Below are 25,287 nucleotides of genomic sequence, written 5' to 3'. Positions count from 1 at the left end.
ATAGCATGTTGCCACACCCAAAGTAACATATTGTGCAAAAAATGTGTGTTGATGTGTATGATAACTGAACCAAGGTTTTTTCTAATAAATGTCCATTTAACCTGTCCTACATAAACGTGGAATTTGAGACCACTTATCTCACCACTTTTGACCAACAGAACCAGTTTATCTGCAGGGCCTCACTCTAACCGCTTCTGTTTTAGCCTGACTGAGAGAGGTGGGAGATTAAAGTGCACACTACATCTGAATCAGTTTTGACTTTGTGCCCAGTCCTCTCATACAACACAATGAGCAGGAGAGAGAGGATAGAAAGGGGCATTAATCGAGTTGGTGATGCGAGCCACCACAGTTACCTGAGCTCAGAAAGGGGGCTGAGAGAGAGAATGTTTAACAGAGAGTGTGTTGAGGTCTTGGCTCTAGAATTACTAGCACAAATCAGTGCTTGAACAGTAGGAAACCACAGAGTGTGAAACCCTGTTATTAAACAACTCATTTACAACATCTCTGTTAACCTTCTGTGGCTTATATGGCAACTCAGTGTGGTTTATAGGGAACAATGCAACAAGTTCTTTTTATTTAATAATAAATCATATCAGATATTTGCCCGTACATTTGAGAAGACAGATAATCACATACAAAAAAAGCATAACAGTGTAAACCTACTGTATTATGCAACACTTCCTCTCACTGTCACTTTTCCACACACGTATGCACATTGTCACCTAGTGATTCAGACACAACATGCCAAGTGGAATAAAACATATTACTAACCATGGGACATTCTGTTTTTGGGTGTAACCAGGTGTGTTTGAAGCCTAGCAAGACACGCCCAGACCTGTATTTCTGTTATTTATTATCCCTGATTCATTTAATGCATTATGCTGTCCTGATCTAAGTCATTTTCATGTGATAATATATATCATATGATGGGTTTAATATTCAATAAGTAATCATCAGTATTATGTTATAATATTTAGTAGGTAAACACACAGGAGAAATAACAAAATGCTAAACTCCTCCATGTATTTAATCAGCAAATTGTGGATAGTAATTTAATTAATACTGATTAACAGGAGATGATGATGTTCTTGTCTTGTCTTGATGTTCTGGCGTGTTCTTGATGATGTGTTTGTCTACACTACTTTACAGCTCATTGTCCTTTACACACTTAAACTAGGCGTGCAAGAGCTCTGGAGAGGGGTGTGTTACTCACAGTGATTTACCAAATTCCACAGCTTCACTGTCAGACCCCATTCCAGCACACTAACCAAATGTGACACTGTGTCAAATGCCCACCATATTTCCACACCCTCTGCTCTGGCAAACAGTGATATGTGATACTTATTTTCAGAAATAGTTTATTTTAGCAATAATGCTTGTATCACCTCTCTCCTTCCTCTTGTCGGAGATGCTAGAGACATTCTTCCAGTACACCATGGCTCCGTTCAGCACTTCATGTAGACTGTCTTAAGTAAATCTGGATCTTTAATTTAAACACTGATGATCCTTCTTTTCAATGTGTAATCAAAATGCTTAAGAAAAATAGCTTATTTTGGTGATGACTCTGTGTAACACTGTGTAAGTTCAGTTCTCATCACACGACGTTAGAGATCTGCTATTAATTACTCATATCATAAAATCTGAACACTCCCAGCCTTTTCCCACCACACTATGACTTTTTCCCCAAAACACAGCATGCATCCTGTCACTGATCTTGATTAGATTCCTATAACTGTCTGAAATGCATGCCCAGATCCAGACCGAACTCAGTGGTGGCAGCAGTAGTCAGATCTTTTTCTTAAGTAAAAGTACTAATACCACACTATTAAAATACTCCCCTAATACTCCCCTAGTAAAATTCCTGCTTTCAAAAAATTACTCAAGTAAATGTATCTAAGTATTATCAGCAAATTTAATTTAAAGTTTCGAAAGTAAACATGCTCACTGTGCAGTGAAATGGTCTCTGTCAGTGTTTTACTATTATATATGATGTTTTTGGATTGATATTACCGCTGCATTAATGCATATGTTACAAAAATTGCTGTATATGTTTAAGTTTGAGCTGATTTGAACTATTTTATATACTGTTTGGTAGTTGAATCTACAGCAATGCATCATATTCTATAAGATCATCATATGTTTGAAACGTCGCTGTCCTGTGAGAACCACGGATCTCTAAAAAGTCAGCTTTCATGAGCTCAGATTCCCACTCTTCTGGGAAGGCTTTCCACTAGATTGTGTATTTTCAGTCACTAGAGCAGGAGACTGCAATCTTATCCACAATGGGACAGTGTGGCAGTAGGTTTCCATTCCAACCAAGCAGGACCCATACCTGATTTCACTTAATGGTTTAAACAGTTCAACTTAGCCTCTTAGTCAAGTGTACCATAAATTTGGCTTTAAAGAAAGCCAGCAGCCCCACCAGCCTTTTACAGATAAAATCGAAGACCCCTGCACTAGAGCATGTGGTCCCCACCACTCTTCCTCTAGCTCTACCTTCCTGCAGGTTTCATCTCCAACTAAAATCTAACACACCTGTCTTAGTTGATCAAGAACTTCTTAAGACAACGATTAGATGGTCAGGTCGGCACAATTGTGGTTAGAGCTAAAGTCTTCAGGAAAAGGGTTGGTGACCAGAGAACTAGAGCACTAGTGAGGTTAGGTACAGATGTCATGCGAGGACACCTGGCACGGTCCAGTTCCTCCCAAAGGTGTTAATTGGGGTTGACGTCAGGGCTCTGTGCAAGACACTGAAATTCTTCCACTCCTCCAGTGAAGAGAAATTGTAGTGTTACATCATACAAAGACATTAAACACAGTTAATTGTGCAATAGTTTTGGGGAAGAAACACATACTGTGTAACTTGAAGGTCAGGTGTCCACAAACTTTTGGCCATATAGTGTACAAAACAGACTTTTTGAAAGTGCAAATGGTGAGTCTACTTTATTACAGTGCCAACGCCCAGTAACACCCATACACACACAGTGAGAGAGAGAGTGAGAGGGAGGGAGAGAAAGAGGGGGAGAGAGGCTGGTCTCCACGCCTACTCCACTCCTCACTGCCCAGAGAGAAGACATTTCACCTCGCCTCGCTGCGCCATTCTTTTCCGGACTACAGAAACTAGTCGGTGTTGAACATGTCTCGGGTCAGCGTTTTCTGTCACGTCCTGTTCCTTTTGGTAAGTTTATTTCAGAAAAGTATGTTGTTTTTTCGCTAATATAAGATGTGGAAAAGCCTTTTGTAAAGTTAGCCATTCCGTTAAAGTTACCTGCGGGCGATGAACTACTAGCGGCTTTATATCAATTTACCACAAAAAACATGGAGTGAAGAGTAGAAGTGTGCTATGTCTTTAAGGGAAAACCAGCTAAATCTTCACACACACACACAAAATAAATAAATAATAACAATAAATAAATAAATATATATATATGTATGTATTTACATATATATATATATATATATATATATATATATATATATATATATATATATATATAATTTATTTATATGTTTGTATTGTTAGCTCGACGCTATTAACTGTTTAGTAATGTCTGTTTCACATAAAAACAAAACAAAGCAACAACTCCATAACCTTACCTGGTCACTCCCATTTGGGTTAATAAGTAACTAGGGGTGCCTCTTTGGACTGTTGTGCCTTTTTATTGTCACATTAGGCAACATAATAAACCTAGTATGTTCTAGCTCAGAATGAAATATACATCAAAGCAACACCTCAGATTTCAATTAACAGACATTACAGCTTGAATAGGGGTATTGCAAATGAAGCAAAATGTACCAGATGTTGAAACACAGGCACATATGAGCACTTTTCTGTGTGTTCTGGTCAGTTATTTGGCTTGACAGTTGGCAGGAATATTGGAAACATGACAGGTGTGTTCGCAAATGTAAATGGATCAATTCAATTTATTTATCAAGCACATTTAATTACAACACATGTTGTTCAAAAAAAGTGCTGTACAGATTCAACAAGTTGGACAGTCCTGTAGGGATATATCCTGTTTTACAGTAAACTGAAAGCAAACCTTTTAAAACACAAAAATTCAGTGAATATTAAGCATGATGTTCCAGATTTGCATCTGGTTAGGTGAAAGCCCAATTGAAGTGGGCGCTACTGGTTTTTGATAGCGATGCACTGATCTGATATTGAGGTTTGGTTACTGGGGCTGATACTGACCAACACTGGCATATTTTATACCATTAACAAGTGTTGCCATGACACAGATTACACACATGTACACAGGACTTAACTTCTCTTAAAGAGGCTGAGAGAGAGTCTGTGTGGTTACTAAGATGTCAGTATAATGCTCCAGAATATTTTTAAGCAACATCACAGTAGCAAGAATGAACTGAATATTATATATATATATATATATATATATATATATATATATATATATATATATATATATATATATATATATATATATATATGAAGCACACTTTCATATTGTTTTTATACGACAGTTCTCTAAAGATAACATCAAGCAACTGATATGGTGGACACAATATGGTCAAATATTTTATTTATTTTTCCTCCATTCGTGATAATAGTTCCCAAAGAAGTCACAGCTGGCTTGAGCCTTGCCTTTGTGTTGCCATGCAACGCACAGATTGACAGCCTGTAGTAAGTGTAGTAGCGGTTTCAGTGTTGCACAACATTAGTAGAATTGGAATTTTATGTAGTAAACACATGCAAGTGGCGTGATACAAACAATGAAATGTAGTGTACTACCTTGACATACAATTTAGTACAGTGGTGTGAGGGTTTGAACTTGATTTGATGTTTTATAGTGTCTGGTATATAAATAAACCCATAAGGTGTGTCAGGTAGAAACTTTGGAATAAATTTCACAAGCATGGCATTCACGGAGTCATTTTAGTGCCACAGTATCACTTTGTTTGCCTTCTTTGTTAAGCTTTGGTAGATTTATGAATATATTACAGCCAAGTAGATACTGTTGCTATCAATGGCTGCAACCAGATTTCTGAGAAGGCAGGTTGTGAAAAACCCTCGAGTGACAGCAAAAGACCAGCAGCAAGACTTGGTGGCAACAGGCACTGAGGTTTCAGTGAGCACAGTATGGCACGTATTAACGCAGAAGTTTTCCATGCCAGAACTCCAAGACTTACAGTATTGGTATGTCTGGAGGAAGAAGGATGAAGAAAGAACACTCTGTCCACAGTTAAGCATGGTGGTGGCTTGGTGATGCTCTGGGGCTGCTTCGCACCCTCTGGCACTGGAAACGTGCAGCGTGTGGAAGGCAAGATGGATTCAGATAGAAGTATCAGGAAATCCTATGAGAAAACTTCATGCTGTCTGTGAGGAAGCTGAAGCTTTGGCATCATTTTACCTTGCAACAGGACAATGATCCCAAGTATACCTCAAATTCCACCAAGGCTTGGTTGTAGAAGAAGTGCTGGAAGATACTACAGGGCCATCACAGTCACCTGACTTGAAACCCATAGAAAATCTCTGGTGGGATTGGAAGAAGGAAGTTGCAGCTCGCAATCCCAAAAATATTACTGAACTGGAGGCCATTGCTTATGAGGAATTGGCTAAGATTCCTCAGGAACGCTGCCAGAGGCTGGTGTCTGCCTATGCATCTTGTTTGCAGCAGGTCATAACAGCAAAAGAGTGCTCTACTAAGTACTAAATATGCTTGCCATGAAGGGGTTGAATAATTTTGAAACTGGAAAAATCATTAGTTGCATTTTCAATTGAATTTGGGGAAAGCACTTGAAGCATTCATTGTGTTGAACTATTTCAATTGCTTTTGTTTGATTTGTTTGATTTTTGATTTCAACTGTACACTACCCATCATAATTAGTAAGTGTAGTAGCTTAGCATGTAGTCAAACTTCTGCCATTGTACAAGCAGACAAACAGCTGTTGGGGGGGAGTGTTTTTTGGATTAGTTGTTCAGATGTCTTCCCATGAAAATGACTAATGCATAGACAGTACTTGAGGTGAACTGGAAATCTGTCATTTCCTGCAACTGTTAAGCCAAAGAGCAGCTTGTATACAGGGCCCATGTGAAGTATGTCATGCAATTAGCATGTGGTGTTAATGCTGGGAAAGGGAAAAATCCCTTTCTTTTAAAAAGCTTTTTCCTGTTATGATTTCAACATAAAAACACTTACTCATCACATCACTAATCAAACCACAACATTAACTAAGGATTCAGAACCAGAAATAATGAGATGGACAAGTGAAGATAATCACTCCTTTGCATGAAAAACCCTTTCAGCTTTTGCTAATAGGTTTTTACACAGTATTGGCAATAGTGGTAAATGCTGATTTAAGAAGGCACAGATACATTGATAGCTGTAAATGGGAGACGGAATGTCCTGCTGTCAATAAAACGTTTTTGGATGCTGCACAATTTGTGCTCTAGCTCACAGTGTGAATTCAGATTAAAGATGAACCTGAGCCTACACCTTTCTCTTTGTTTTTCTCAGCTGATGTATTATTGCGTGGAGTCATGTGTCCAGAAGCATATCCAAGCACAGGTTCCTGAGATGCTGGAGCCTGGTTATGTTGTTTCTCAAGGTGCAGTGTTTTCTGATTGCTTATTTAGTACATCACATTAAACATCACTTGCAATAGCTGACAAAATATTTTTTTCATTCAGTAATTGCAGTGATGTTCTCTAGTTATGTTAGCTTCAATTTTTCTTTTAAGAATTTCTCATAATCACTTTGTGTTCTTTCCATAGTCAATTTGGATGGTTGTGGAGTTGGGCCTCTGGGTTTGACCTCCAGTGACCCAGCTTTCACAGTACAAATGGATGGCACCATCCAGGTTGTCCTTATAACCACAGTACCAGGGGATGGCAAGACTTTCTGGATAACTGTTCAGAACAGCAAGGGTCACAGATGGTTTGTGGATGTCAGCCTTTCCCCCACTGGTCAGGTAATGTGCAGTATTACACAGTATGCTGATTAATCAAGATGTAATTAATCACCAGGAACCACTTGCTCAAACAGATGGAATGTGGACGAATTTGTTTCTCTGTTGATTTTGATTGTAGGTGTCCAACAATGCAGTTCTCAAACGCTCCAAAAGAAGATGGAGTCCTCCGCCTTTCAGTATCAAGGAAAATGATAGGGGTCCTTTCCCCAAAGAAATGGAGATGGTAAAGCCCTTAGTTTTTCATTATCACCTCCCTGCTGGTTGTCTTGTATAAATAAGCCCATAGCAGTGTGATTTATGCATTTCTCTTCTCTTATTCTGCTGGACCCTCAACCTTCATTGCACCTTCCCATTTCACTGTCTTTTTTGGCAGTGTACTGTATTTGGATGTATTTCTCATGTTGTGTTTCTCTTTCTTCCTAGATTGCATCAGACTCCTCAGCAAATTACTCAGTTTATTACGTGATTAAGGGACCTGGTGTTACGGATAATCCTGTGGGTCTGTTCTCAGTTGTCGCACAGAATGGCATGTTAAAAGTCCATTCCACCATTGACCGTGAGCAGTACCCTAAGTTTGTAGTAAGTAAACCATATTTTCCTCCTATACCCTTCTTGACATAAAAACATGGGAGAATGATATGTACGCAAATAAAAGAACATATCCTATGACACGTCAGGAAAAGTCTGGTGTATCCTGAAGTCTCTTAGACTCTGGTCTCCTCCCACAGTTTACAGCCTATGCCTACAACACACACACCAAACAAGAGACTGACGCACCTCTGCCAGTCACCGTGCTCATAGAGGATGAGAATGACAATCCTCCACAGTTCTCTGGCCCTATGGATTTTGCTGTGCAGGAGCAATGCCCCATGGGTAAGTAAAAGATAAAGAAAGAACCTGTAAAATCTGTAAAAGGTCACATGGTAACAGAAGTCGTCTGTATGTTTCTAATGATCAGGGTCCAGCACAATTTTTACAGTTTGAAAGAAACTGATCATTACCACAGACAAGAGGACATGTCCTTAAGACACAAGGAGCCACTGTAAGGCACCTTGACAGCTTTTTACATGAAGAGTTGGAGCAAAGAGACTCAATGCAAAATGAATACACCAGCTAGAGAACTTTCATACTGATTTATTGACAAAAATCTTAACTAGGTGTATGAAAATGAAATCTGGTAGATTATATGGTCTATCACGTTCAAGAATTAATTTTATTTTATGATCCATGTTAAGGCACTGTTGTAGGTCGAGTGAATGCAACAGATAAGGACGAACCGAACACCCCTCACACCAAGATCAAGTACACTCTACTGAATGGCACGAACCTGTTCCGTATTGACCCCTACAGTGGAGTTATCTCTGCCAGTACCAACACATTGGACAGAGAGGTATTGCCTATAAAATTAAAATACGTGTGTGTGTGTGTGTTCTGGCTACAATTGTCCATTTGTGTGTGGTTGTTGTGTTGTGGGGTGATATGTAGAATAACATCTTTACAAGCATACAACAGGGCATAATTCCCATATAAGAATAATCCAAACAATGTTTAAATAATATTAAAAATAATTAAATGATTGTAAAAAAAAATGCACAAGTGACAGATATGCTACACACGAATTTGGAAGCTGCTCATGAATTATGCTCCAAAATACCAAGGCACTATGCAGATGAAGATCTTGAAAATCACCCTAAATATTTTATTAGCTTCTAAAATGAGTATCATTAGAACATCTTCAGCACTAAAAATATTACCTTATAGATTATGAAATTATGGATGTAAAAAAGACCTCAAAACAGGACAAAAAAAAAAATCAAGACACAATATATTTTACACAGAGAAAGGACAGTACACTATGTTAAAGCATTTCAATTGCATTGGAAATATACAAAAAAAATGTGGAGAGTACACAATTTTAAAAAAAATTGTGCGTGTGCATGTACTTGCCTGTGTTTTGAATGCCTCTAGAACAAAATGTCTCTTGAAATATAGTCTGTTTGAAGGACCGTATTTGAAGTCACATCTATAAATGATTACAATTGTGAATTTTCCTTCAGACAACAGAGAAGTACATTCTTGAAGTACAGTGCAGAGACATGGATGGAGCTTCTATTGGTCTTTTCAGCACAGGGAAGGCTGTGGTGTCTCTGAATGATATCAATGATAATCCTCCTACCTTTACTCAAGCAGTGGTAAGTTCAGCTATCATTTTCCTTTCCAGTCAGTCTTAGCTGTAAAATCACTTTTTCATTTTACAATGTACAACTGCATTAAAGATTTTTGAACTCAAAGGGTTGACGTTGTACAATTCTCTTGTTTTTAATTTTCCGCTCTAAATTTGCTTAACTTTTTTTATGGTTTGTGTGGTATTATGGAATAAGGAAAAACCTTATTCTGAACATTTAGGCCATATTCCGAACATTGTCAATTGCATTTATATATTAGATATTTTGCTTTGGGTCTTTAAGACCGAACAACCTCTGTTCAGATTGGCTGTCCTATTCATAAGTGAAATAAGAAACACCATTAAAAATGTTTAGGCCTGTATGGAAACCATTGGGTCTTTCATCATATGGGCTCTTAAATTGAATCATGCTGTATAATTATTGCATGTGTGTGATTTTGGAATGACCATTAGTGTACAATAAACAACAGAACAGTCTACTTGCATGTAATATAGGCATTTCCTCAGGTCCAGCTAAAACAAAGGGTTTCTGTAGAGCAAAGGTTAATCTATTGTTTAAATTCCCTCAACTCAGCCTTATATTTTAAACAAAAGCTCGCGGAAGACAAGGGCTTCCAACTCTCATCTGTGGTATTTCTACTGGCAAAAAACAGGTTCGATGGGGATAATACCAAATTCTTCACTGTAGGTAGTTCCATTTAACTCGTAATAAGTGAGGTCCCAAGGCATTCTTTTAATGAAAGAAAACTTTATTAACATAAACTAGAAACAAAATAAAGGCATAGAAATTTAAAACACTTTTTTGAAAGCCATCAAGTTTGTTGCCCATCTCCGTGTTAGCCTGTACACGGTCATAGTCAATGACTACGTTTACATGGACAGCAATATTATAATTATTGACCTTATTCTGAAAAAGACAATATTATGATTAAGGTGTTTACATGAGTCGTTTTTAGAATATTCCTTTCATGTTCCTGTTTTACATGTTATAGAACATAGATCGATTAACGTCACGCGTCATTACGTCCCCACGCCGTCCGACGTTCCCTCCAGAATTTCACGTATGAACATATAGTTCGTCTTCATTATGGTACCGTATACAGTTTTGGGTGTTACATTTTTAATTTTACGAAAGCTTCAAGTGCTTTTATTTATTTTCATGCTATACGTGCAAATAGACGACTGCTTGAAGCCGTGGGCTGCGTCCGAATCCGTGTACTATATAGTAACTGAAATGCCTGTATTTCTCCTACTATATAGTAGGTAAGTACGTCGTTTCGGACGCAGCCGTGCTCTCTTGTTTGCCGTCAAACGGTTTAGCAACTCCGTGTGTGTACGTGTCCTGTCGCAGAATACGGTGAAAACTCCCACATGGCGTTAATAGTGTGATTAAGGTGTGTACATGTCCGTAATACACTTCGATAATGTGACTACAACAGGAATACTCCATGTCTTCAATTTGTACTTTGAGAATGACTTTAGTCGGATTAAGGTCATCAATAATCGCTGTTTACATGCTAGTTTCTTAGAGTATTGTCTTAATCGGAATTAATATCAGATTGTTGTTGTCCATGTAAACGTACTGACTGACCGTGTGCTCCACCATGACCCTACCTTACTTCAGGCATGGCTCAGTCTATCCTTTCCCTCTCTTCACCTATAGAGGGCACAAACTCAAAGCACAAACATACAATACCAAGCAACACTACCAAATTAATACAAAGTGAAACATGCGAAACAATAAAATCTATATTAATTATATACATGTTAAACAATAAAATATATATTAAGTATACCTCCTACAGTATTGTTTGCTGTGTTTGTGCTATAGTACAAAGGCCAGGTGATGGAGAACAAAGCAGATGTGCTGGTCCTCAGGATCCCTGTGAATGACAAGGACTTGAAGAACACCCCTAACTGGAAAGCAGTGTATGAAATCACCAAGGGCAATGAGAGTGGCAACTTCTTGATCAAAACGGATCCGGCCACAAATGAAGGACTCCTTTATGTCACAAAGGTAAGACAATAGAGGGTAGGCTTGAACTATATTTCTGTAAGCAGAGGGTGGTCAAGTATTGCTTTGACTTGGTTTTCTCCTCCTCCTCCTCTAAAACAACTAGCGCAGATGCAACTGTACCCTACAGTTGCATCTGCACTAGTTGTTTTAGAGGAGGAGGTTCATTGTACAGACAATGAACTTGGTCATAATTTTGGTTGAAAGGTAGTAGTCTCTCCCAGTACTCTGGCAAGTTTGAAGAGCCTGATCAGCCTGATGGTGGCGCTATAGCACAGCATCAACTTCTGATTCTTTCACAAAATTGGTGGCAAAATATTCACTGGACTTGATAAATGTCAGTAATTATCAAAAACATGCGTGTTGACGCTTCTAAACAATATGCCCACCAAATGCCAATACATCCTAGCATGCCAGAGCTTGGTTTACATAAACAGCTGTAACTCATGATTTATTGGTTGCATGGATTCAAACTTGAAGTGAAAGTGGTGTTCTGCACCTGTGTACTAAGCTGTAATGTGGATTTCTAATTACAACTTCCATCAGCCAATAAGCTTTCAGCATGTACTTGACAAGGGTTAGATTGATCTATCATCACTAAACTTAAAACTGTTTAACAGTATGTTCATATGTAGTTTCTTTAGACTGGAGAAGACATTATAAGTTGCATTTTCAGTTGAATTTGGGGAAAGCCCTTGAAGCATTTGTTGTGTTGAACTATTTCAATTGCTTTTGTTTGATTTGTTCATTGCAAACAGATGAAAGTCTGTAAATTTTGACAATAAACCTGATTTGCAATGGGTGTTGAATAATTTTGATTGCAACTGTATATGTACTTGGCATGAGTCCTTTTAAAGTCATTTTTCAACCCAGCTTATAGATGTATTTAGCTGTAGTTTGTTTGCTTTTGAATGTATGGCATTTCCCCCTGAAACTCCAGTTTCTGTGGTGCAGTCACTTATGTAAGGCTCTGCATGTATTAATTATAGTAGATTTACAGTGTTGGGACTGCAATTGGTGAGCAGGGTGCGAGAGAGACTGGCTGGGCGCTGCCTTGTCAGACATGTTTGTGTGTTTCTTAGGCTCAGCCACACCCTACCTTCAGACCAGCAAGCTAATACATGTTGAGTTCCCTTTGAGCTCATAACAACTGATTTAAAAAAAAAAAAATCTCCTTAGTGTGTCAATTAAGGCATATAAATTCAACACATACATAGAACAACAAACAGCACATATTTTGTAGAAATCACAAATGAGACATAAATACAGATTTTTATTATACTTGCTCTAGCATAAATTTCACTATGTTCTGTCTTAAATTTAATTATGTTCTCTGCTTTTCTCTTGCAATCAGCCTCTGGATTATGAGAAGCAGCAGATAGTGAACCTGGAGGTGATGGCACGTAATGAGGCTCCTCTAGTAGGAAGCAGCTCAACCTGGCAGAAAGTGCCCGTGGAGATCAGTGTAGACAATGTGGATGAAGGACCAGAATTCTCTGTACCTATACTCCAGCTCAAAGTTAAAGAGAATGTACCTAATGGGACTCTAATCGGAACCTACACAGCCACTGATCCAGAGACCAAAAGCAGCAAGGACATAAAGTAAGGGCACTTGTGGAGTGCACTTGTGTGATTCTTAGGGTGCTTTCACGTATGCGGTGTTTAGTCAATTTGAATCAGTCCTGTGTGAATTTTCCCCCTTCATGCAGTTCATTTGTGCAGATGAGAACACAGACATGTAACTCATGCATGGAAGAAAATAACTGATCTGAGACTGAGTGAGTTGGTCTCACTCTGGTTTAAGTTGTATACTAATCTAGTAATTTATTGAGTGCCTGCTCTGTGTTCTCTATTGTGTTGATTTCTGTCCACACTTGGCAAAAGTTCGTTTATGTTTTATTTAGCCAATTTTTTTTTTTTTTGCCTTTTGGTTGGTTAAATTATATGCAATCCCAGTAGTAAACGAACCAAAAGAATCAATTTCTCTCTGCTCTTGATTAATGGATTGATAGTACTGATACCAGTAAATACTGATTATATCAGTACTTACTGATATATGATTGTTGGATTCTTGTGCCTGTTGGTGCATGGTCCAGGTACAATGAAATAATTTTTGCAATACCAGTGATGTTATGAACCACTGTGCAGTCCAGACACTGAACATGAAAAGGAAAAAATAATCCAAAACTGTCTTCCTCTGACAGATACTACAAGTTGACTGACCGAGGTTCCTGGATCAATGTGATGGACAGCACTGGCGAGCTGAAGACAGCAATGACCATTGACCGAGAATCACCACTTGTATATAATAATACATATAACATCACTGTCAAAGCAGTGGATAAGAGTGAGTACATGTGTAACAGAATTAATGATGCTTGGTGAAACACAACTACATTCTATTGTAGATAGTGTCAAGTTTCAGGCCATTCACAATAGTGGAGTCTTAAAAGGGTGTTTACAAAATACAGTATGTTTCAGTCTTAATTGCTAAAATGGACAATATAGGGCAGGGGTGTCCAATCATATCTGAAAAGGGCCAGTGTGGGTGCAGGTTTTCACTCTAACCAGAAGCCACACCTGAGTCTATTGTTGAAAGCCAAGATCAAGTGATTAAACCGGTGGAATCAGGTGTGGCTCCTGCTGTATTGGAATGAAATCCTGCACCCACACTGGCCATTTGAGGATAAGATTGGACACCTCCGATATAGGGCATGGTTGGTTCTGAAAGTTTTTTATGTCTTACACCAATATTGGGTGATCAATTAGAAACTCTGATTAAAGTGTTTGGTTTGGTTCTACTTGTTCAGACCACTTGGAGAACAAGAAACAACTTGAACGCATCAGGACTTTTTACTCATGTTTATTTGCCCTTAGAATAGTAGTATTAATTAAAACAACAAGAAGAAAATAAGCTATATGAGACCATATCTTCACAGCCTATGGATTGGATATGTGGTATGTCCATATTTATGTGGGTGTGAAAGTACAGTATTCACTATAGTAAACACTATTTCAGCATTTTGCTCCAACAGTAAGTCCCCCATCAGAATACCATTCTCAGCCATACATGAACAGCCTAAGAATAGGTCATAAATCTTTATGCTGGTAATAAAACAAATGCTATTGCACCACACACTGAATACCCCTTTCCCACTCCACTCCTAGGTCAGAAGACTGGTACTGGTACGGTGTTGATCCTCATTGAGGATGTGAATGATAATATGCCAATAATCAATAAATCAGACCACGTCCTGTGCAATAGAGATGGTAGACGGGGCTCCATACTCATTGAGGCTAAAGACCTTGACCAGAAGCCATACTCTGCTCCATTCAACTTTAAACTGGGCAGTGTGAATGCTGAACAATGGAGGCTAAAAAGTCCCACAGGTATGTCAAGAGAACAAGGAGATCTCTGTAGGAGTCTGTTGGGTTCATTCTAAGAATCGTAAAATTGTAATAGTTGTAAATTGAAATCTGTTTGTGTGGTGAAATATTTTTGGGGCAGCTAGTTAAAACTGTACCATGAAAGTCAGCCCACAAACTTCTTTTAATGTACTCTTCTCTAAGACAGCACCTTTTTGTTCTTTAGATACCTCAGTAATGCTGGAGCCAGCTGTGGACTTGCCCAATGGTATGTACCAAGTCCCAATACAAGTGAAGGACCTTCAGGATTTTGGGGAAGAGCAAACTGTGTCAGTGCGAGTATGTGATTGTACGATGGAGGGAGTGTGTGCACCTCAACGTTTTACCACCACACTGGGAGTGTGGGGTGTCCTCGCCATGCTTCTGGGACTGCTGCTGCTTCTACTGCTCTGTAAGTGCCCCTTTCTGGCCATGCCATAGGTTACAAACACTTACCAACACACTGACACATTGACATTACTGTATTGATGCAGGCAGCATGGCACAGGTCTTTAATGACAACTTCTCATATAACTGCTCATCACAGCCTTCAAGCATCAAAATTTTTTGGTTTTATAGTTGCATATCTTTTATATAAATCTGTACCTATCTTGCTTGTCACTTGATATCCCATTGTCTCAAGCAGGACAGTTTGCTTGTTAAACTGCATTCTGAAGTGTTAAGGACTAAAGTATTCTCTTATTTAGATTTTATGCTTGTCATATTCTAGTTTATTTCTAGGATTATATACAATACACAAATAAAAATATGAAAGCTCTACAAATAATGTGGATGGGCTGGCACATTATTATTAATTTTTAATATGGTAATTGAATAATGGCATTTCTCCTTGGGACAGGTCTGCTATGCATATTAGCGTGCAGCACAAAGGGAGAGAAACTGGCTTTGACTGATGATGATGTACCTGGCTCTGGTGGAATGCTGCTCAAATCCAACTTTGAAGCTCCAGGGGAGGAAGTGGTGAGAATACATTTTATGTCCTACTGCCAGGAGATAGCAACGTTATAAATGGTTTGTTAAGCATAGATGCTTGGGCTAAATACAGCCTGAGACCAGAGTTTTATTGTTTACAGATGTAATGCCTGAGCAAATCCTTAACAGTACACTTAAACACACTATATAAGGCCTAAAATATGTGGACACCATAACACCACACCCATATATAGTACTTCCAAAAACTTTTGCCACAATATAGGATATCTTTGGATGCTGTAGTGTTACAATTTCCTTTCATTGGAACTAAGAGGCCCAAACCTGTTCCAGCATGACAAATGTGCACAATGAGCTCCGTGAGGATATGGTTTGACAAGGTTGGAGTGGAAGAACTCCAGTGGCCTGCACAAAGCCCTGACCTCAACCCCACTGAACACATTTGGGATGAACTAGAACGCTGACTGCACCCCAGACCTCCTCACCCTACATCAGTGCCTGACCTCACTAATGCTCATGTGGCTGAATGAACACAAATCCCCACAGCCATGTTCCAAAGTCTAGTGGAAAGCCTTCCCTGAAGAGTGGAGCTTATTATAACAGCAAAGGGGGACTGAATCTGTAATGGGATGTTCAACAAACACATATGGATGTGATGGTCTGGTGTCTACAAACTTTTAGCCACATAGTGTATATAATTCTTTAATGAATGTTTCTGCATAATGTAATGTATAGTTATATTATAATAATATAAAATTGCATACCATGAACAGAAAGAGGCACTGCTGATGATGCCTGGCACTGGGGCAGATATATTGGACAGCTATAAAGGAGGAACCCTTCTGGAGCAGCAGACCATGCTGAGCTCATCTGGAGCAAATTTTGGACAGAAGCAAACATTTGGAGGCAGCATGTACCACAACAACATGCAAGGCTTCATGAACACCAACACATTGTCCTCTGGACAGTACAACACAGGCATTTATGGCAACTCCTATAAGAAATATTCCACCATGTCAACAATGGATGGGTGGAGGGAAAATGGGCTTCAGCTTGATAAAGTAAGTGGAGTTGGTGACTTTTTAGCATCTTACAAACGCTCTAATACACGTAGATAACCACTATCACTTATATATGTTCTTTAGCTCTATATCTATTTATTGCTTGGTGGTTATTGTGCTCTGGGGTTGCATTAGGTAACTTAATTATCACATAGCAGACATTATGCCCTGATGCAAAAGAGGGGGGAGGGGGGATGATGGGGACGATCACCTTGCAGGTTTTGCATTACTTTTCTTTTTCATTGAACACTTTCTCCTGCTATCTTTAAACATCTTCTGCAGCTTTTGTGCCACTTAAAGAACTGCTTTGTCCTGAATTAGTGACTCTTTCATCTGATTTCATTTCACTTCATTCCGCCTACTCCATTTCTTTGTGGCAGAAACTGGTCTACTTTCGGGAGGATGCAGATGCGCGATTTGCAGACGATATCCTGAGGCCTTATGGGTATGAGGGAATGGGCTCTCCTGCAGGGTCTATTGGGTGCTGTAGTACCCTTGGTGAACAGGAGTCACTGGATTTCCTCGATTCTCTTGGACCTAAGTTCAAAACGCTTGCTGATGTATGCACAAGCAAATCACAGAGGGGAGGGCATTGAAATGGGTGCAGATGAAAACAGGAGAAATTACCTGATCATTTGGAGACAAAGGGGCAGGATAAGGAGAAATACGAATACTCTGGATGTTGTGAACACTAGCCACTGAAACAAACGCGAAAGCCTTATGTATTGCTATCTGGAGTCTATGACAGAAAAAAGGACTGTTCCTTTCAGATTAAGTGTGCAGAGTATGTTTGTATGTGCATTTTATATTTGATGGGTTTGCTGTTGTGTGTACTACTATAGACTGGATCTCACTGTCAAAGCACTGTCTACGCCTATTATTATTGTTCCTTTTATGATTATTTCACTATTTTGTTATGAAGCAATATTTCATGAGGATTGTTAGGTCCTAATATGCACCAGCAGCACCCACATTTTAATGGGCCTCAAAAACAGAAAGGGAAATAAAAGTGTAGCTGAGGTCACCTGCCTCTAAAACGGTTGAATTCCATTTCTGAAACTGAATTTCTACAGAACACTACAAGCAATTTCTTAGTTTCTTCTATAACAGACTTGCTTTTAATTATTAAAATAGAATTAATGTAATGAATGTAAAGCTTTCAGAGGCACATCTTTCCATTTGTACAGGTTGTCTCTCTAGGGGTCTGTCGGTGCTGGTATATTGCTACTGTCCAGTAGAACCCGGTCATGGTGGTTCTGAGTATTACCAAGGGTCTGATGGGTTCTTCAAACCATTTGATATAATATTTTATCAGAATACAGGGAGGTGCTTTTGTGGCTCAAGAAAGAAGTGACAGTAAGTTTAAGAAAGAATAATGGAGACTGCTGGTTTGTAACAGTTTCTCTACATTAGGTCTACATTTAGTGTCTCATGCCAGATATGAACATACAGCATTACTTTGCATGAGGCACATATCAGAAACTCATCAAACCAAACTCATTCCACTATTTTTTTTTTTTTATAAACTACTGTTGTCAATGCTTTGTTAGTATGCTTTTGTGTGAAATGGTTGTAAATTTTTCTTTCTTTTTTTTAAAACTAAAACTTTACTAAGATTGTAAAATAAAATATGCTTGGATGAAATTAAGTGAAAGGAAAGGATAAAATAATACTTTAAAGTATATAGTTAATTCTAAGATTGTGTCATGAAGGCATGGGCATGCTGTAAGAAAATTAGCAATGGCGTGCTGGGATGCAGCCTTGGAGTGTTTTATTCCTTTTATACCACAGCAATTTGTCAACACTTATAGCTTCTAATTTATTAATGAATGACTCATTGTGCTTTTTATCGGTTTTAATGTTGTGGAACATCTGCAAGGCAAGTTAGTTCCTGCTGTCACTTATATTATAGCAGCTATAAACTAGTTCCTTCACCAGCCTCCCATTTTCTATCTCTTGAAGTGAATACATGCAGACTGTCATCTTACCAAGAAACAGTAAAACTTAGTCTTGTGTCTTGAAGACTCTCTTGTGGCAGAAAACCTCCTGTCTGTTACACAAGGCAGACTCTGAAGACTCCTCTCATTTCCTTAAAGAAAACCTCAATGATTGTTTTTCTTTGTTAAATAACGGCAATTTTTTTAAACCTGTTTTTTTAAAGCCTTGGATTATTTAGAGCAATGGTCTTTCATGTTTTTGAACCCAATATCACTTTGGAAGTCAAAATTTGAACTGAGATCTACCACACTATACAATGAATATAAAAAGTCTACACACTTCTGTTAAAATGACAGGTTTTAATCATCAGGTAAATCATGCCAGAACTTTTTCCACCCTCAGTGTGAAATTACAGCAAGTAAATAAATAAAAAAAAGAAAACAATCAGAATTTTTTTTTTAAGGAAAATAAAAAACTTACAATAACCTTGTTGCATAAATGTGCACATGCCTAAACTAATACCTTGTTGAAGTGCCTTTTGATTTTATTACAGCAGTATTTTTGGGTAAGAGTCTATGAGCATGGCACATCTTGACTTGGCAATATTTTCCCACACTTTCTTACAAAAACATTCTAGATCCATCAAAGCGTGAGGGCATCTCCTGTGCACAGTCGGCTTCAGGCCACCGCACAGATTTTTAGCTGGATTCAGGTCTAGGCTCTGGCTGTGTCATTCAAACAGGGTTCGTACAAGGTGCTTGAATTTAGCTTTTTTAAATGTAAGTACTTTTTTTAGTACATATTTGATCTAGTGGTGCTTAAAAAGTGCTTGAATTATAAAAAGTTAATAAATACGAAATCTCTAATAACTTTAGTGTGTTTATTTTCGATTGAACGCAAATAAAATCCTTTCACTTAAAACACGACCCACCTCTGCAACCGCTCCTCCACCGCGAGATAGGGATAGCTGCAGGTCGGAGAAAATGGGCGTATCTAAAGGTAGGGGCGTGTCTAAAGGTTTTTCATTGGTGAAAGGACCGTCTTGCTTGGAACTGCGTTGGCCAATCAGCGTTAACCAAATAGATACGTCGTTTGCTTTAGACTGGAGGAAGATGGAGGTAAGTGGTGTGAAATTACAATACAATCATAATTCATTTATTGCTTTAGTTCTGCTGCTTGAGAATTATTTTATTGTTTTTAGCAGACACATGTTACAGTAAGAAGAAGCACAGATTGTATTTTCATCAAAGCGTTCAAAGTTGAAAATCTGTTCTATGGACTGAATTTCAGTGAGTGTGTGTAAATGTTGGATTTGTCTAAAATTGTTCAAAATGACTTGTGGACACATGGGCCATACTACTGCCATTGATAAATTAATAAATGTTTTTTTGGTCAAAATTGTGTGTGTTTGTTAATTCTTTAATGCCAGTTAATAGAAGGTTACTAAATAGTTCTTTATCATCTAGAAGCAGCAGTCTACCTTTTAATAATTATGTGCTTAATGTTGCAATGTTTTCTGATCAACACTTCCAGTGTTTCCATGGCGTTATTACTTCTCAGACAAAATGCACAAATTTTGAACTTCTGAATTTAACAGTCTTCTTTTAAGATATTAGTATTATAGAATATATCAATATGTATAATCTAATAATCAATGAGTTAACAGGCATAATCGATATATATATACTAGAAACATAATCAACAGCTAGAAGTATAATCAAAAACTACATTCTTTTGCATAATTTAGGCTGTCTGCAGAAGTCTCACATTATTTGCTTTAAATAAAGTATAATTTCTTTTGACATCCATAACCCCTGGTATCTGGAAGTTGTTTTTTTTTTTACTTTGGTTGGAGAGATTTTTCCACAACATTATCATTCAAATAATAATTGTAACTTATTTATGATCCCCATCAACAGTACCCCGAACTAACTGCTGGTACACCAATACCAAAACAAACTGGTGATGACGTCAGTAACCCGCGACCATGCCGTCTCAGTTGACAGAAAGAAGTTCCGAAGATAAATGTATATTTAATATTTTCAGTGATTATCTTATCATTCTTGCAGACAAAGAAAGTAAATAAATTTAGGGATAGTGACTACAAGGTACACACCACACCCGTTCTCTACTTCTTCTCGTCACTTCCTGTTAATAAACTGTTGCCCAATAGCGTTTAAGCTTACGGCCTTTCAGTGGAACAGACAGCTTTCGCGACCAATTGAAAATACCTTCCGACACGCCCATTACTCCAACCTGCAGCGACCCACACTTGCTATTCACTCACTCATTGTGACAGAGACAACTCCGGTCGACTTCTCAAACCCCTTTAGCGACTTTTTCTTCTTTCAAAAAAGCCCATAGCGACAAATCTAACGATCTTTTGGGCAAACCTTGGCAACTTTCCACAGAAGAGCGTGGCCAGGTTCATCTCTCTCTCTCTCTCTCTCTCTCTCTCTCGGAGCAGCACATTCATTCGCTTCTAACTTTCTCCCTAAGCGATCATTTTACAGGTAAACATAGCTGAAATCACAACACAGCCGTTGTCTTTAAGTTATGTGTATGATGATTTTGTCACACGACGTCGCGGTTATAAAATCAGGCTGATAGCAGTGCAGAGCAGCAGCTTGGAAGTGACTGCTGCTTAGCATGTCCTAATGGGCATATTTCAGTCACTATTTCATACTCGTCCCATTGTCTAACAACAGAAAAATAAGTAAATGAGAACAGCTTTATTGGGAATTAAAATACAGTATGTGAGCACAGAGAGTAGGAGAGAAGCAAATGTAAACAGCTCACACTAGGCAGTATGCAAATAGGACGTGATGATGTAATGAATATGCTAATTAGCGTATTACGTCATCTAGCGACATTTAGCTCGAATATGAATTGAAGGATTAATTGCACAATTATTGGGCATAGCCAATGCAACAATTTGGAATGTCCTGTAAAAAAGATAGAAACCATTGGTGTACTTGCAACCAAACATGGAACAGATCAGCCAAGGAAAATAAACGTAGTTGATGATGGAAACATTGTGAGGACCAACGTCCTGTGAAAACGGAGGATCCCAGCTTTGGAGTGTGATAGGAATTCCAAACTTGCACTCTTGTCTCAGTCTTGACCTCCCTAATGCCCTATCCTAATTTGGGGAAAGTCAAAATTTTCACCCCCCCTGCAAAAACACCCCACAAAAAAAAACCCCTTACGTTCTTATTTTTTGGGGGAACTTTTGATGTTCTCAGAGTTTCCCCAAATCCACACCATGCGTTTACACCATCCTCCGTTTTAACCTGGGACAGCGACATGTCATGACCCTCTTCCAGTTCAAGTATACTGCAAAACTAAGTCTGATAGGAAGACCAAACCTGCACTCTTCTCTTAGTCTTGACCTCCCTAATGCACTATCCAAATATGGGGAAAGTTGGAGAAAGTAAAAATTACCCCCCCCCCCCCCCCGCAAAAAAAAACAAAACAGTAAGGCACCTGCCTTACTGTTTTTATTTTTTGGGTGAAATTTTTGATGTTCTCAGATTTTCCCCAAATTCACACCATGCGTTACATAGGTATCTTTGTGAGAGAATGCAAAAGCTTTGAAAAATTGTCCCCCTAGGGGCCCTGATAAAGCTATTTCACATGAAATATATTGACATCTATTCCACATACATAAGAACAATACCTAATAATTAATATGAACCAAATAAAAACTTAAAGGCCAAAGCGTAGAGAAAGAAATGATCTACTCATGATCAAAAACATAGCTCATCTGTGAAACATGGTGGAGGGAGTGTTCTTGCTTGAGCTTGTAGAACAGGCTCACAAATCTTTATTGATGTAACTCATGATGGTAGCAGCAGAATCAATTCAAAAGTTTATATGAACATTTTGTCTGCCAATTTACAAAGAAATGCATCCAATATAGTTGTGAGGAACTTCATTGTGCATATTTATTTGATGTTCTATACACGGTTTGTTTGAGTCTAACAACTTTTAAGTCTTTAATGATTACTTTTTTTATTTTTATTTTTTAAATCCACTAGCTTGCCTATGATCCTGCTTGACATATTATGACAGAAATACAAGTGATTTAAGCTAACAAATTTATATGACATATAAAACTTAAATATTTTTGTGTTTTAAATTTTGTATAACACGAGTATGTAGTCATGGTGCTGGAAATTCAGTTCTCAATGTGTAGCCAGGGTCCTTACCAGTGCCTCAACTTGTGTACACGATATACTGATTCATATCTACTGAACTAGGGAGCTGGTTGAGACATACCCTTTGTCTAGCTTTTGTCATGCATCACCCATGTTGTGATTTGTTATTCGTCTAGAGTCCAGGTTCATGCTTATAGATTGTTTTTCGTTATTTCTTTGTTTCCCTTAGTTTAAATAAAAGCCTGCACTTGCATTCACCTCCCGCCTCAATTCCTGACATTATAATATGGCAACAAACAGTAAAAGAAATGGCAGTGCATATAGATAGTAAATTAAGACCACTTGTGAGGTTCTAATATGAAAGTGAAGTGTACACAGGAAGAGCCATGGATAGCATTCTTCAGCAGTTTACCCGAGCCTGTTTTGCAGTAAAAATGACAAATAATGATGACAATTTTATTCTGTTTGTAATTGAAGAAAGTATTCTGATGAAAAACTCCCTTTCAGTAAACAAAATCCTGGGCACTGTTGGCTAGTTCATGCTCCGAGAGTGATTTTCATTATGATCAATATTAGCAAAGTGAAATGGCTGAGCATGGAATGCAAGATAACAGCCATGTGTCAAGAGGTGGGTGGCTATCAGGAATAAGCTTTTTTCCATTAACACAAGTTCAAGCCCTATTTCAGTGTGAAGCCATGAATCTCAGAGGAGCTCATTAATTCAGAGAAGAGTACACACATACTTAACCGCTGTTATCTACATAGAGTGATGACACTTAAGAGGCAATCTATATGTAGAGTAGTTTGGAGCAAAATGCAACAGTAGCTGTGGTGGTTTGTCTTGAGGAAGTCATCTATTGACTATCGTTGTGTAAGTGAATTTTTCAGTGTCTGTGCTTAATGTGTTTACCCAAGATTTATGTGCTTTTATATTTTCATCTATAATGTAAGAGGCCAGTGATCAATGACTTAACCTTGAAACTTTTTTTTTTTTAAAGCAATTGTGTATGTGAAGGTATGTGTATTTTCTGTTCCAGTTGTCTCTGTGTGATTCCTATTCTCGTCCTGTGAAATGTGTTGCCAAGGTCTCAGCCTTGTAGCTTAATTGCAGAATTGATTCTACCATGGCAACAAAAAAGTCTTTGAACATGGTAACAGAGCTTTCCTTTTATTCAGTGAAAAAAATTGTTACGCATACAAAGTGACACTGATATTTTCTAGCAGAGATAATTGGGTAGAGGCATAGCATGTGCTTCAGATTCAGTGATAAAGACAGCATGGGTCTCAGATCTCGTACAGCAAATGGCCAGAAAAGGTGCTGAATAGGTTCTGCGTGTCCTTAAGTGTGCTGTCGCTCTTGTTCAGGCGGACATACACCCGATCGCCATCTCTCAATTGCAACACTGCACTGTTACTGGCCGTGTCAGTGTGGAGAGCGTCTACTGCCACTGCACTCGCCACAATCTACACAAACACACACACACACACACAGTTATTCAATGAGTACTCATTCACTTTAATTGGCATTTCTCTTAGTTTTCATTGTGAAGTTTTGTTCATGTGTTGTTTAGTGGTTTTCGATTAAGAGACATGTCTCATATTCACAAGAAATTTGCATTTTTAATGTAAATTTTTTTTTACATTCTTTTATATACAATAAATGAAGATACAGTTTTAGTCCATGTCATGTTGGATTTTTTTTTCTCACTCACACTTGAATGGGTTAGTGTGTATGTTTAGTGATATTAATTATCATTCTAGTAACTCAGTGGGGAGAAGCTGGGATTAAAAAATAAAATATAATCAAAGCATGACACCCATTGCTAAGTAGGGAACAGAACAGGAGTGTTAGTTACCTTGTGGTCATTAAGCACCAGGTCGGCTCTGAGGCTGAGTCCATTCTTCACTATGTGGTAACTGAAGTGGTACACGCCAGCTAAATTGCATGTGAAAGTTCCAGTCAAGGAATCATAGCGTCCACCCAGATTTGTCATCACCGTACTAAACTTCAGAATGTCGTCTTTCCCGAAGTCTTCCTTCAGTGCTACGTAAAAGGCCAGTGGTCCCTTTGCAAGAGATCCCTGTCCTTTAGGTCCAGGCAGTCCAGGAGGTCCTGCTTTTCCTGGTGGCCCTGCAGGACCCATAGGACCCTGTCCAGAAGAAGAGAGGGGTATGACCAGGCCATTAGCACCCACCTCATGTGTGCTGCTCTGGCCTTGGAAAGGGTCACACACAATCCTGCAGGATCCAGGCTGGGTCGCCCCTTCAAAGCTCCTAAAAGTGAGTATGAATACTGTTATCAGTGATGACCTGAGCTCAGCCATGTTGGTCCGGTCCTACTCAATCAGCAAAATGAAAAATAGTTCAACTATGAATCCTTGGATACAGTTGCAGCTTGGACTAAGCTAACTAATGATCTAAGACCTTTCTGGATTGTTCAGCGTTAACAAAAGTGGCATTGAGAAACTTCCCCATAAATCACATGCTGATTTATTTCGCAATACTAGACTTTCCAAATAGCAATATTTCCTATCAAAGTTTACTCCGTGTCCTGAGTAAAATGTGAAGCTTTTATCTCTACTGCATTTCCAATCTTAAAATGTGGGTAACATAGGGTCAGGTGCACATGCTGTGTTGACT

The 25,287-nt window shown here is 38.5% G+C and overlaps 2 protein-coding genes across 2 annotated transcripts; one reads left to right on the top strand and one right to left on the bottom strand.

The window, feature by feature from the left end:
- The first annotated feature begins 3,017 nt into the window (after window positions 1-3,017).
- Window positions 3,018-19,885, top strand: dsc2l (desmocollin 2 like). The gene is made up of 16 exons (XM_053614337.1): window positions 3,018-3,178; window positions 6,480-6,570; window positions 6,737-6,933; window positions 7,052-7,156; window positions 7,357-7,512; window positions 7,662-7,806; window positions 8,169-8,323; window positions 8,991-9,125; window positions 10,950-11,135; window positions 12,487-12,734; window positions 13,337-13,479; window positions 14,301-14,522; window positions 14,725-14,949; window positions 15,397-15,518; window positions 16,262-16,549; window positions 16,930-19,885. The coding sequence occupies exons 1-16, from the start codon at window positions 3,137-3,139 to the stop codon at window positions 17,143-17,145; spliced, it is 2,676 nt and encodes an 891-aa protein (XP_053470312.1). The 5' UTR covers window positions 3,018-3,136; the 3' UTR covers window positions 17,146-19,885.
- Window positions 19,886-23,794: 3,909 nt separating this feature from the next.
- Window positions 23,795-25,086, bottom strand: si:dkey-5n18.1 (uncharacterized protein LOC570444 homolog). The gene is made up of 2 exons (XM_053614126.1): window positions 24,504-25,086; window positions 23,795-24,111 (listed from the first exon to the last, which is right to left on the bottom strand). The coding sequence occupies exons 1-2, from the start codon at window positions 24,969-24,971 to the stop codon at window positions 23,932-23,934; spliced, it is 648 nt and encodes a 215-aa protein (XP_053470101.1). The 5' UTR covers window positions 24,972-25,086; the 3' UTR covers window positions 23,795-23,931.
- Between the last annotated feature and the right edge of the window lie 201 nt (window positions 25,087-25,287).

The sequence above is a fragment of the Ictalurus furcatus genome, chromosome 25 (assembly GCF_023375685.1).
Source record: "Ictalurus furcatus strain D&B chromosome 25, Billie_1.0, whole genome shotgun sequence".
NCBI lineage: Eukaryota > Metazoa > Chordata > Actinopteri > Siluriformes > Ictaluridae > Ictalurus > Ictalurus furcatus.
This window is presented reverse-complemented; position numbering and strand designations above follow the sequence as displayed.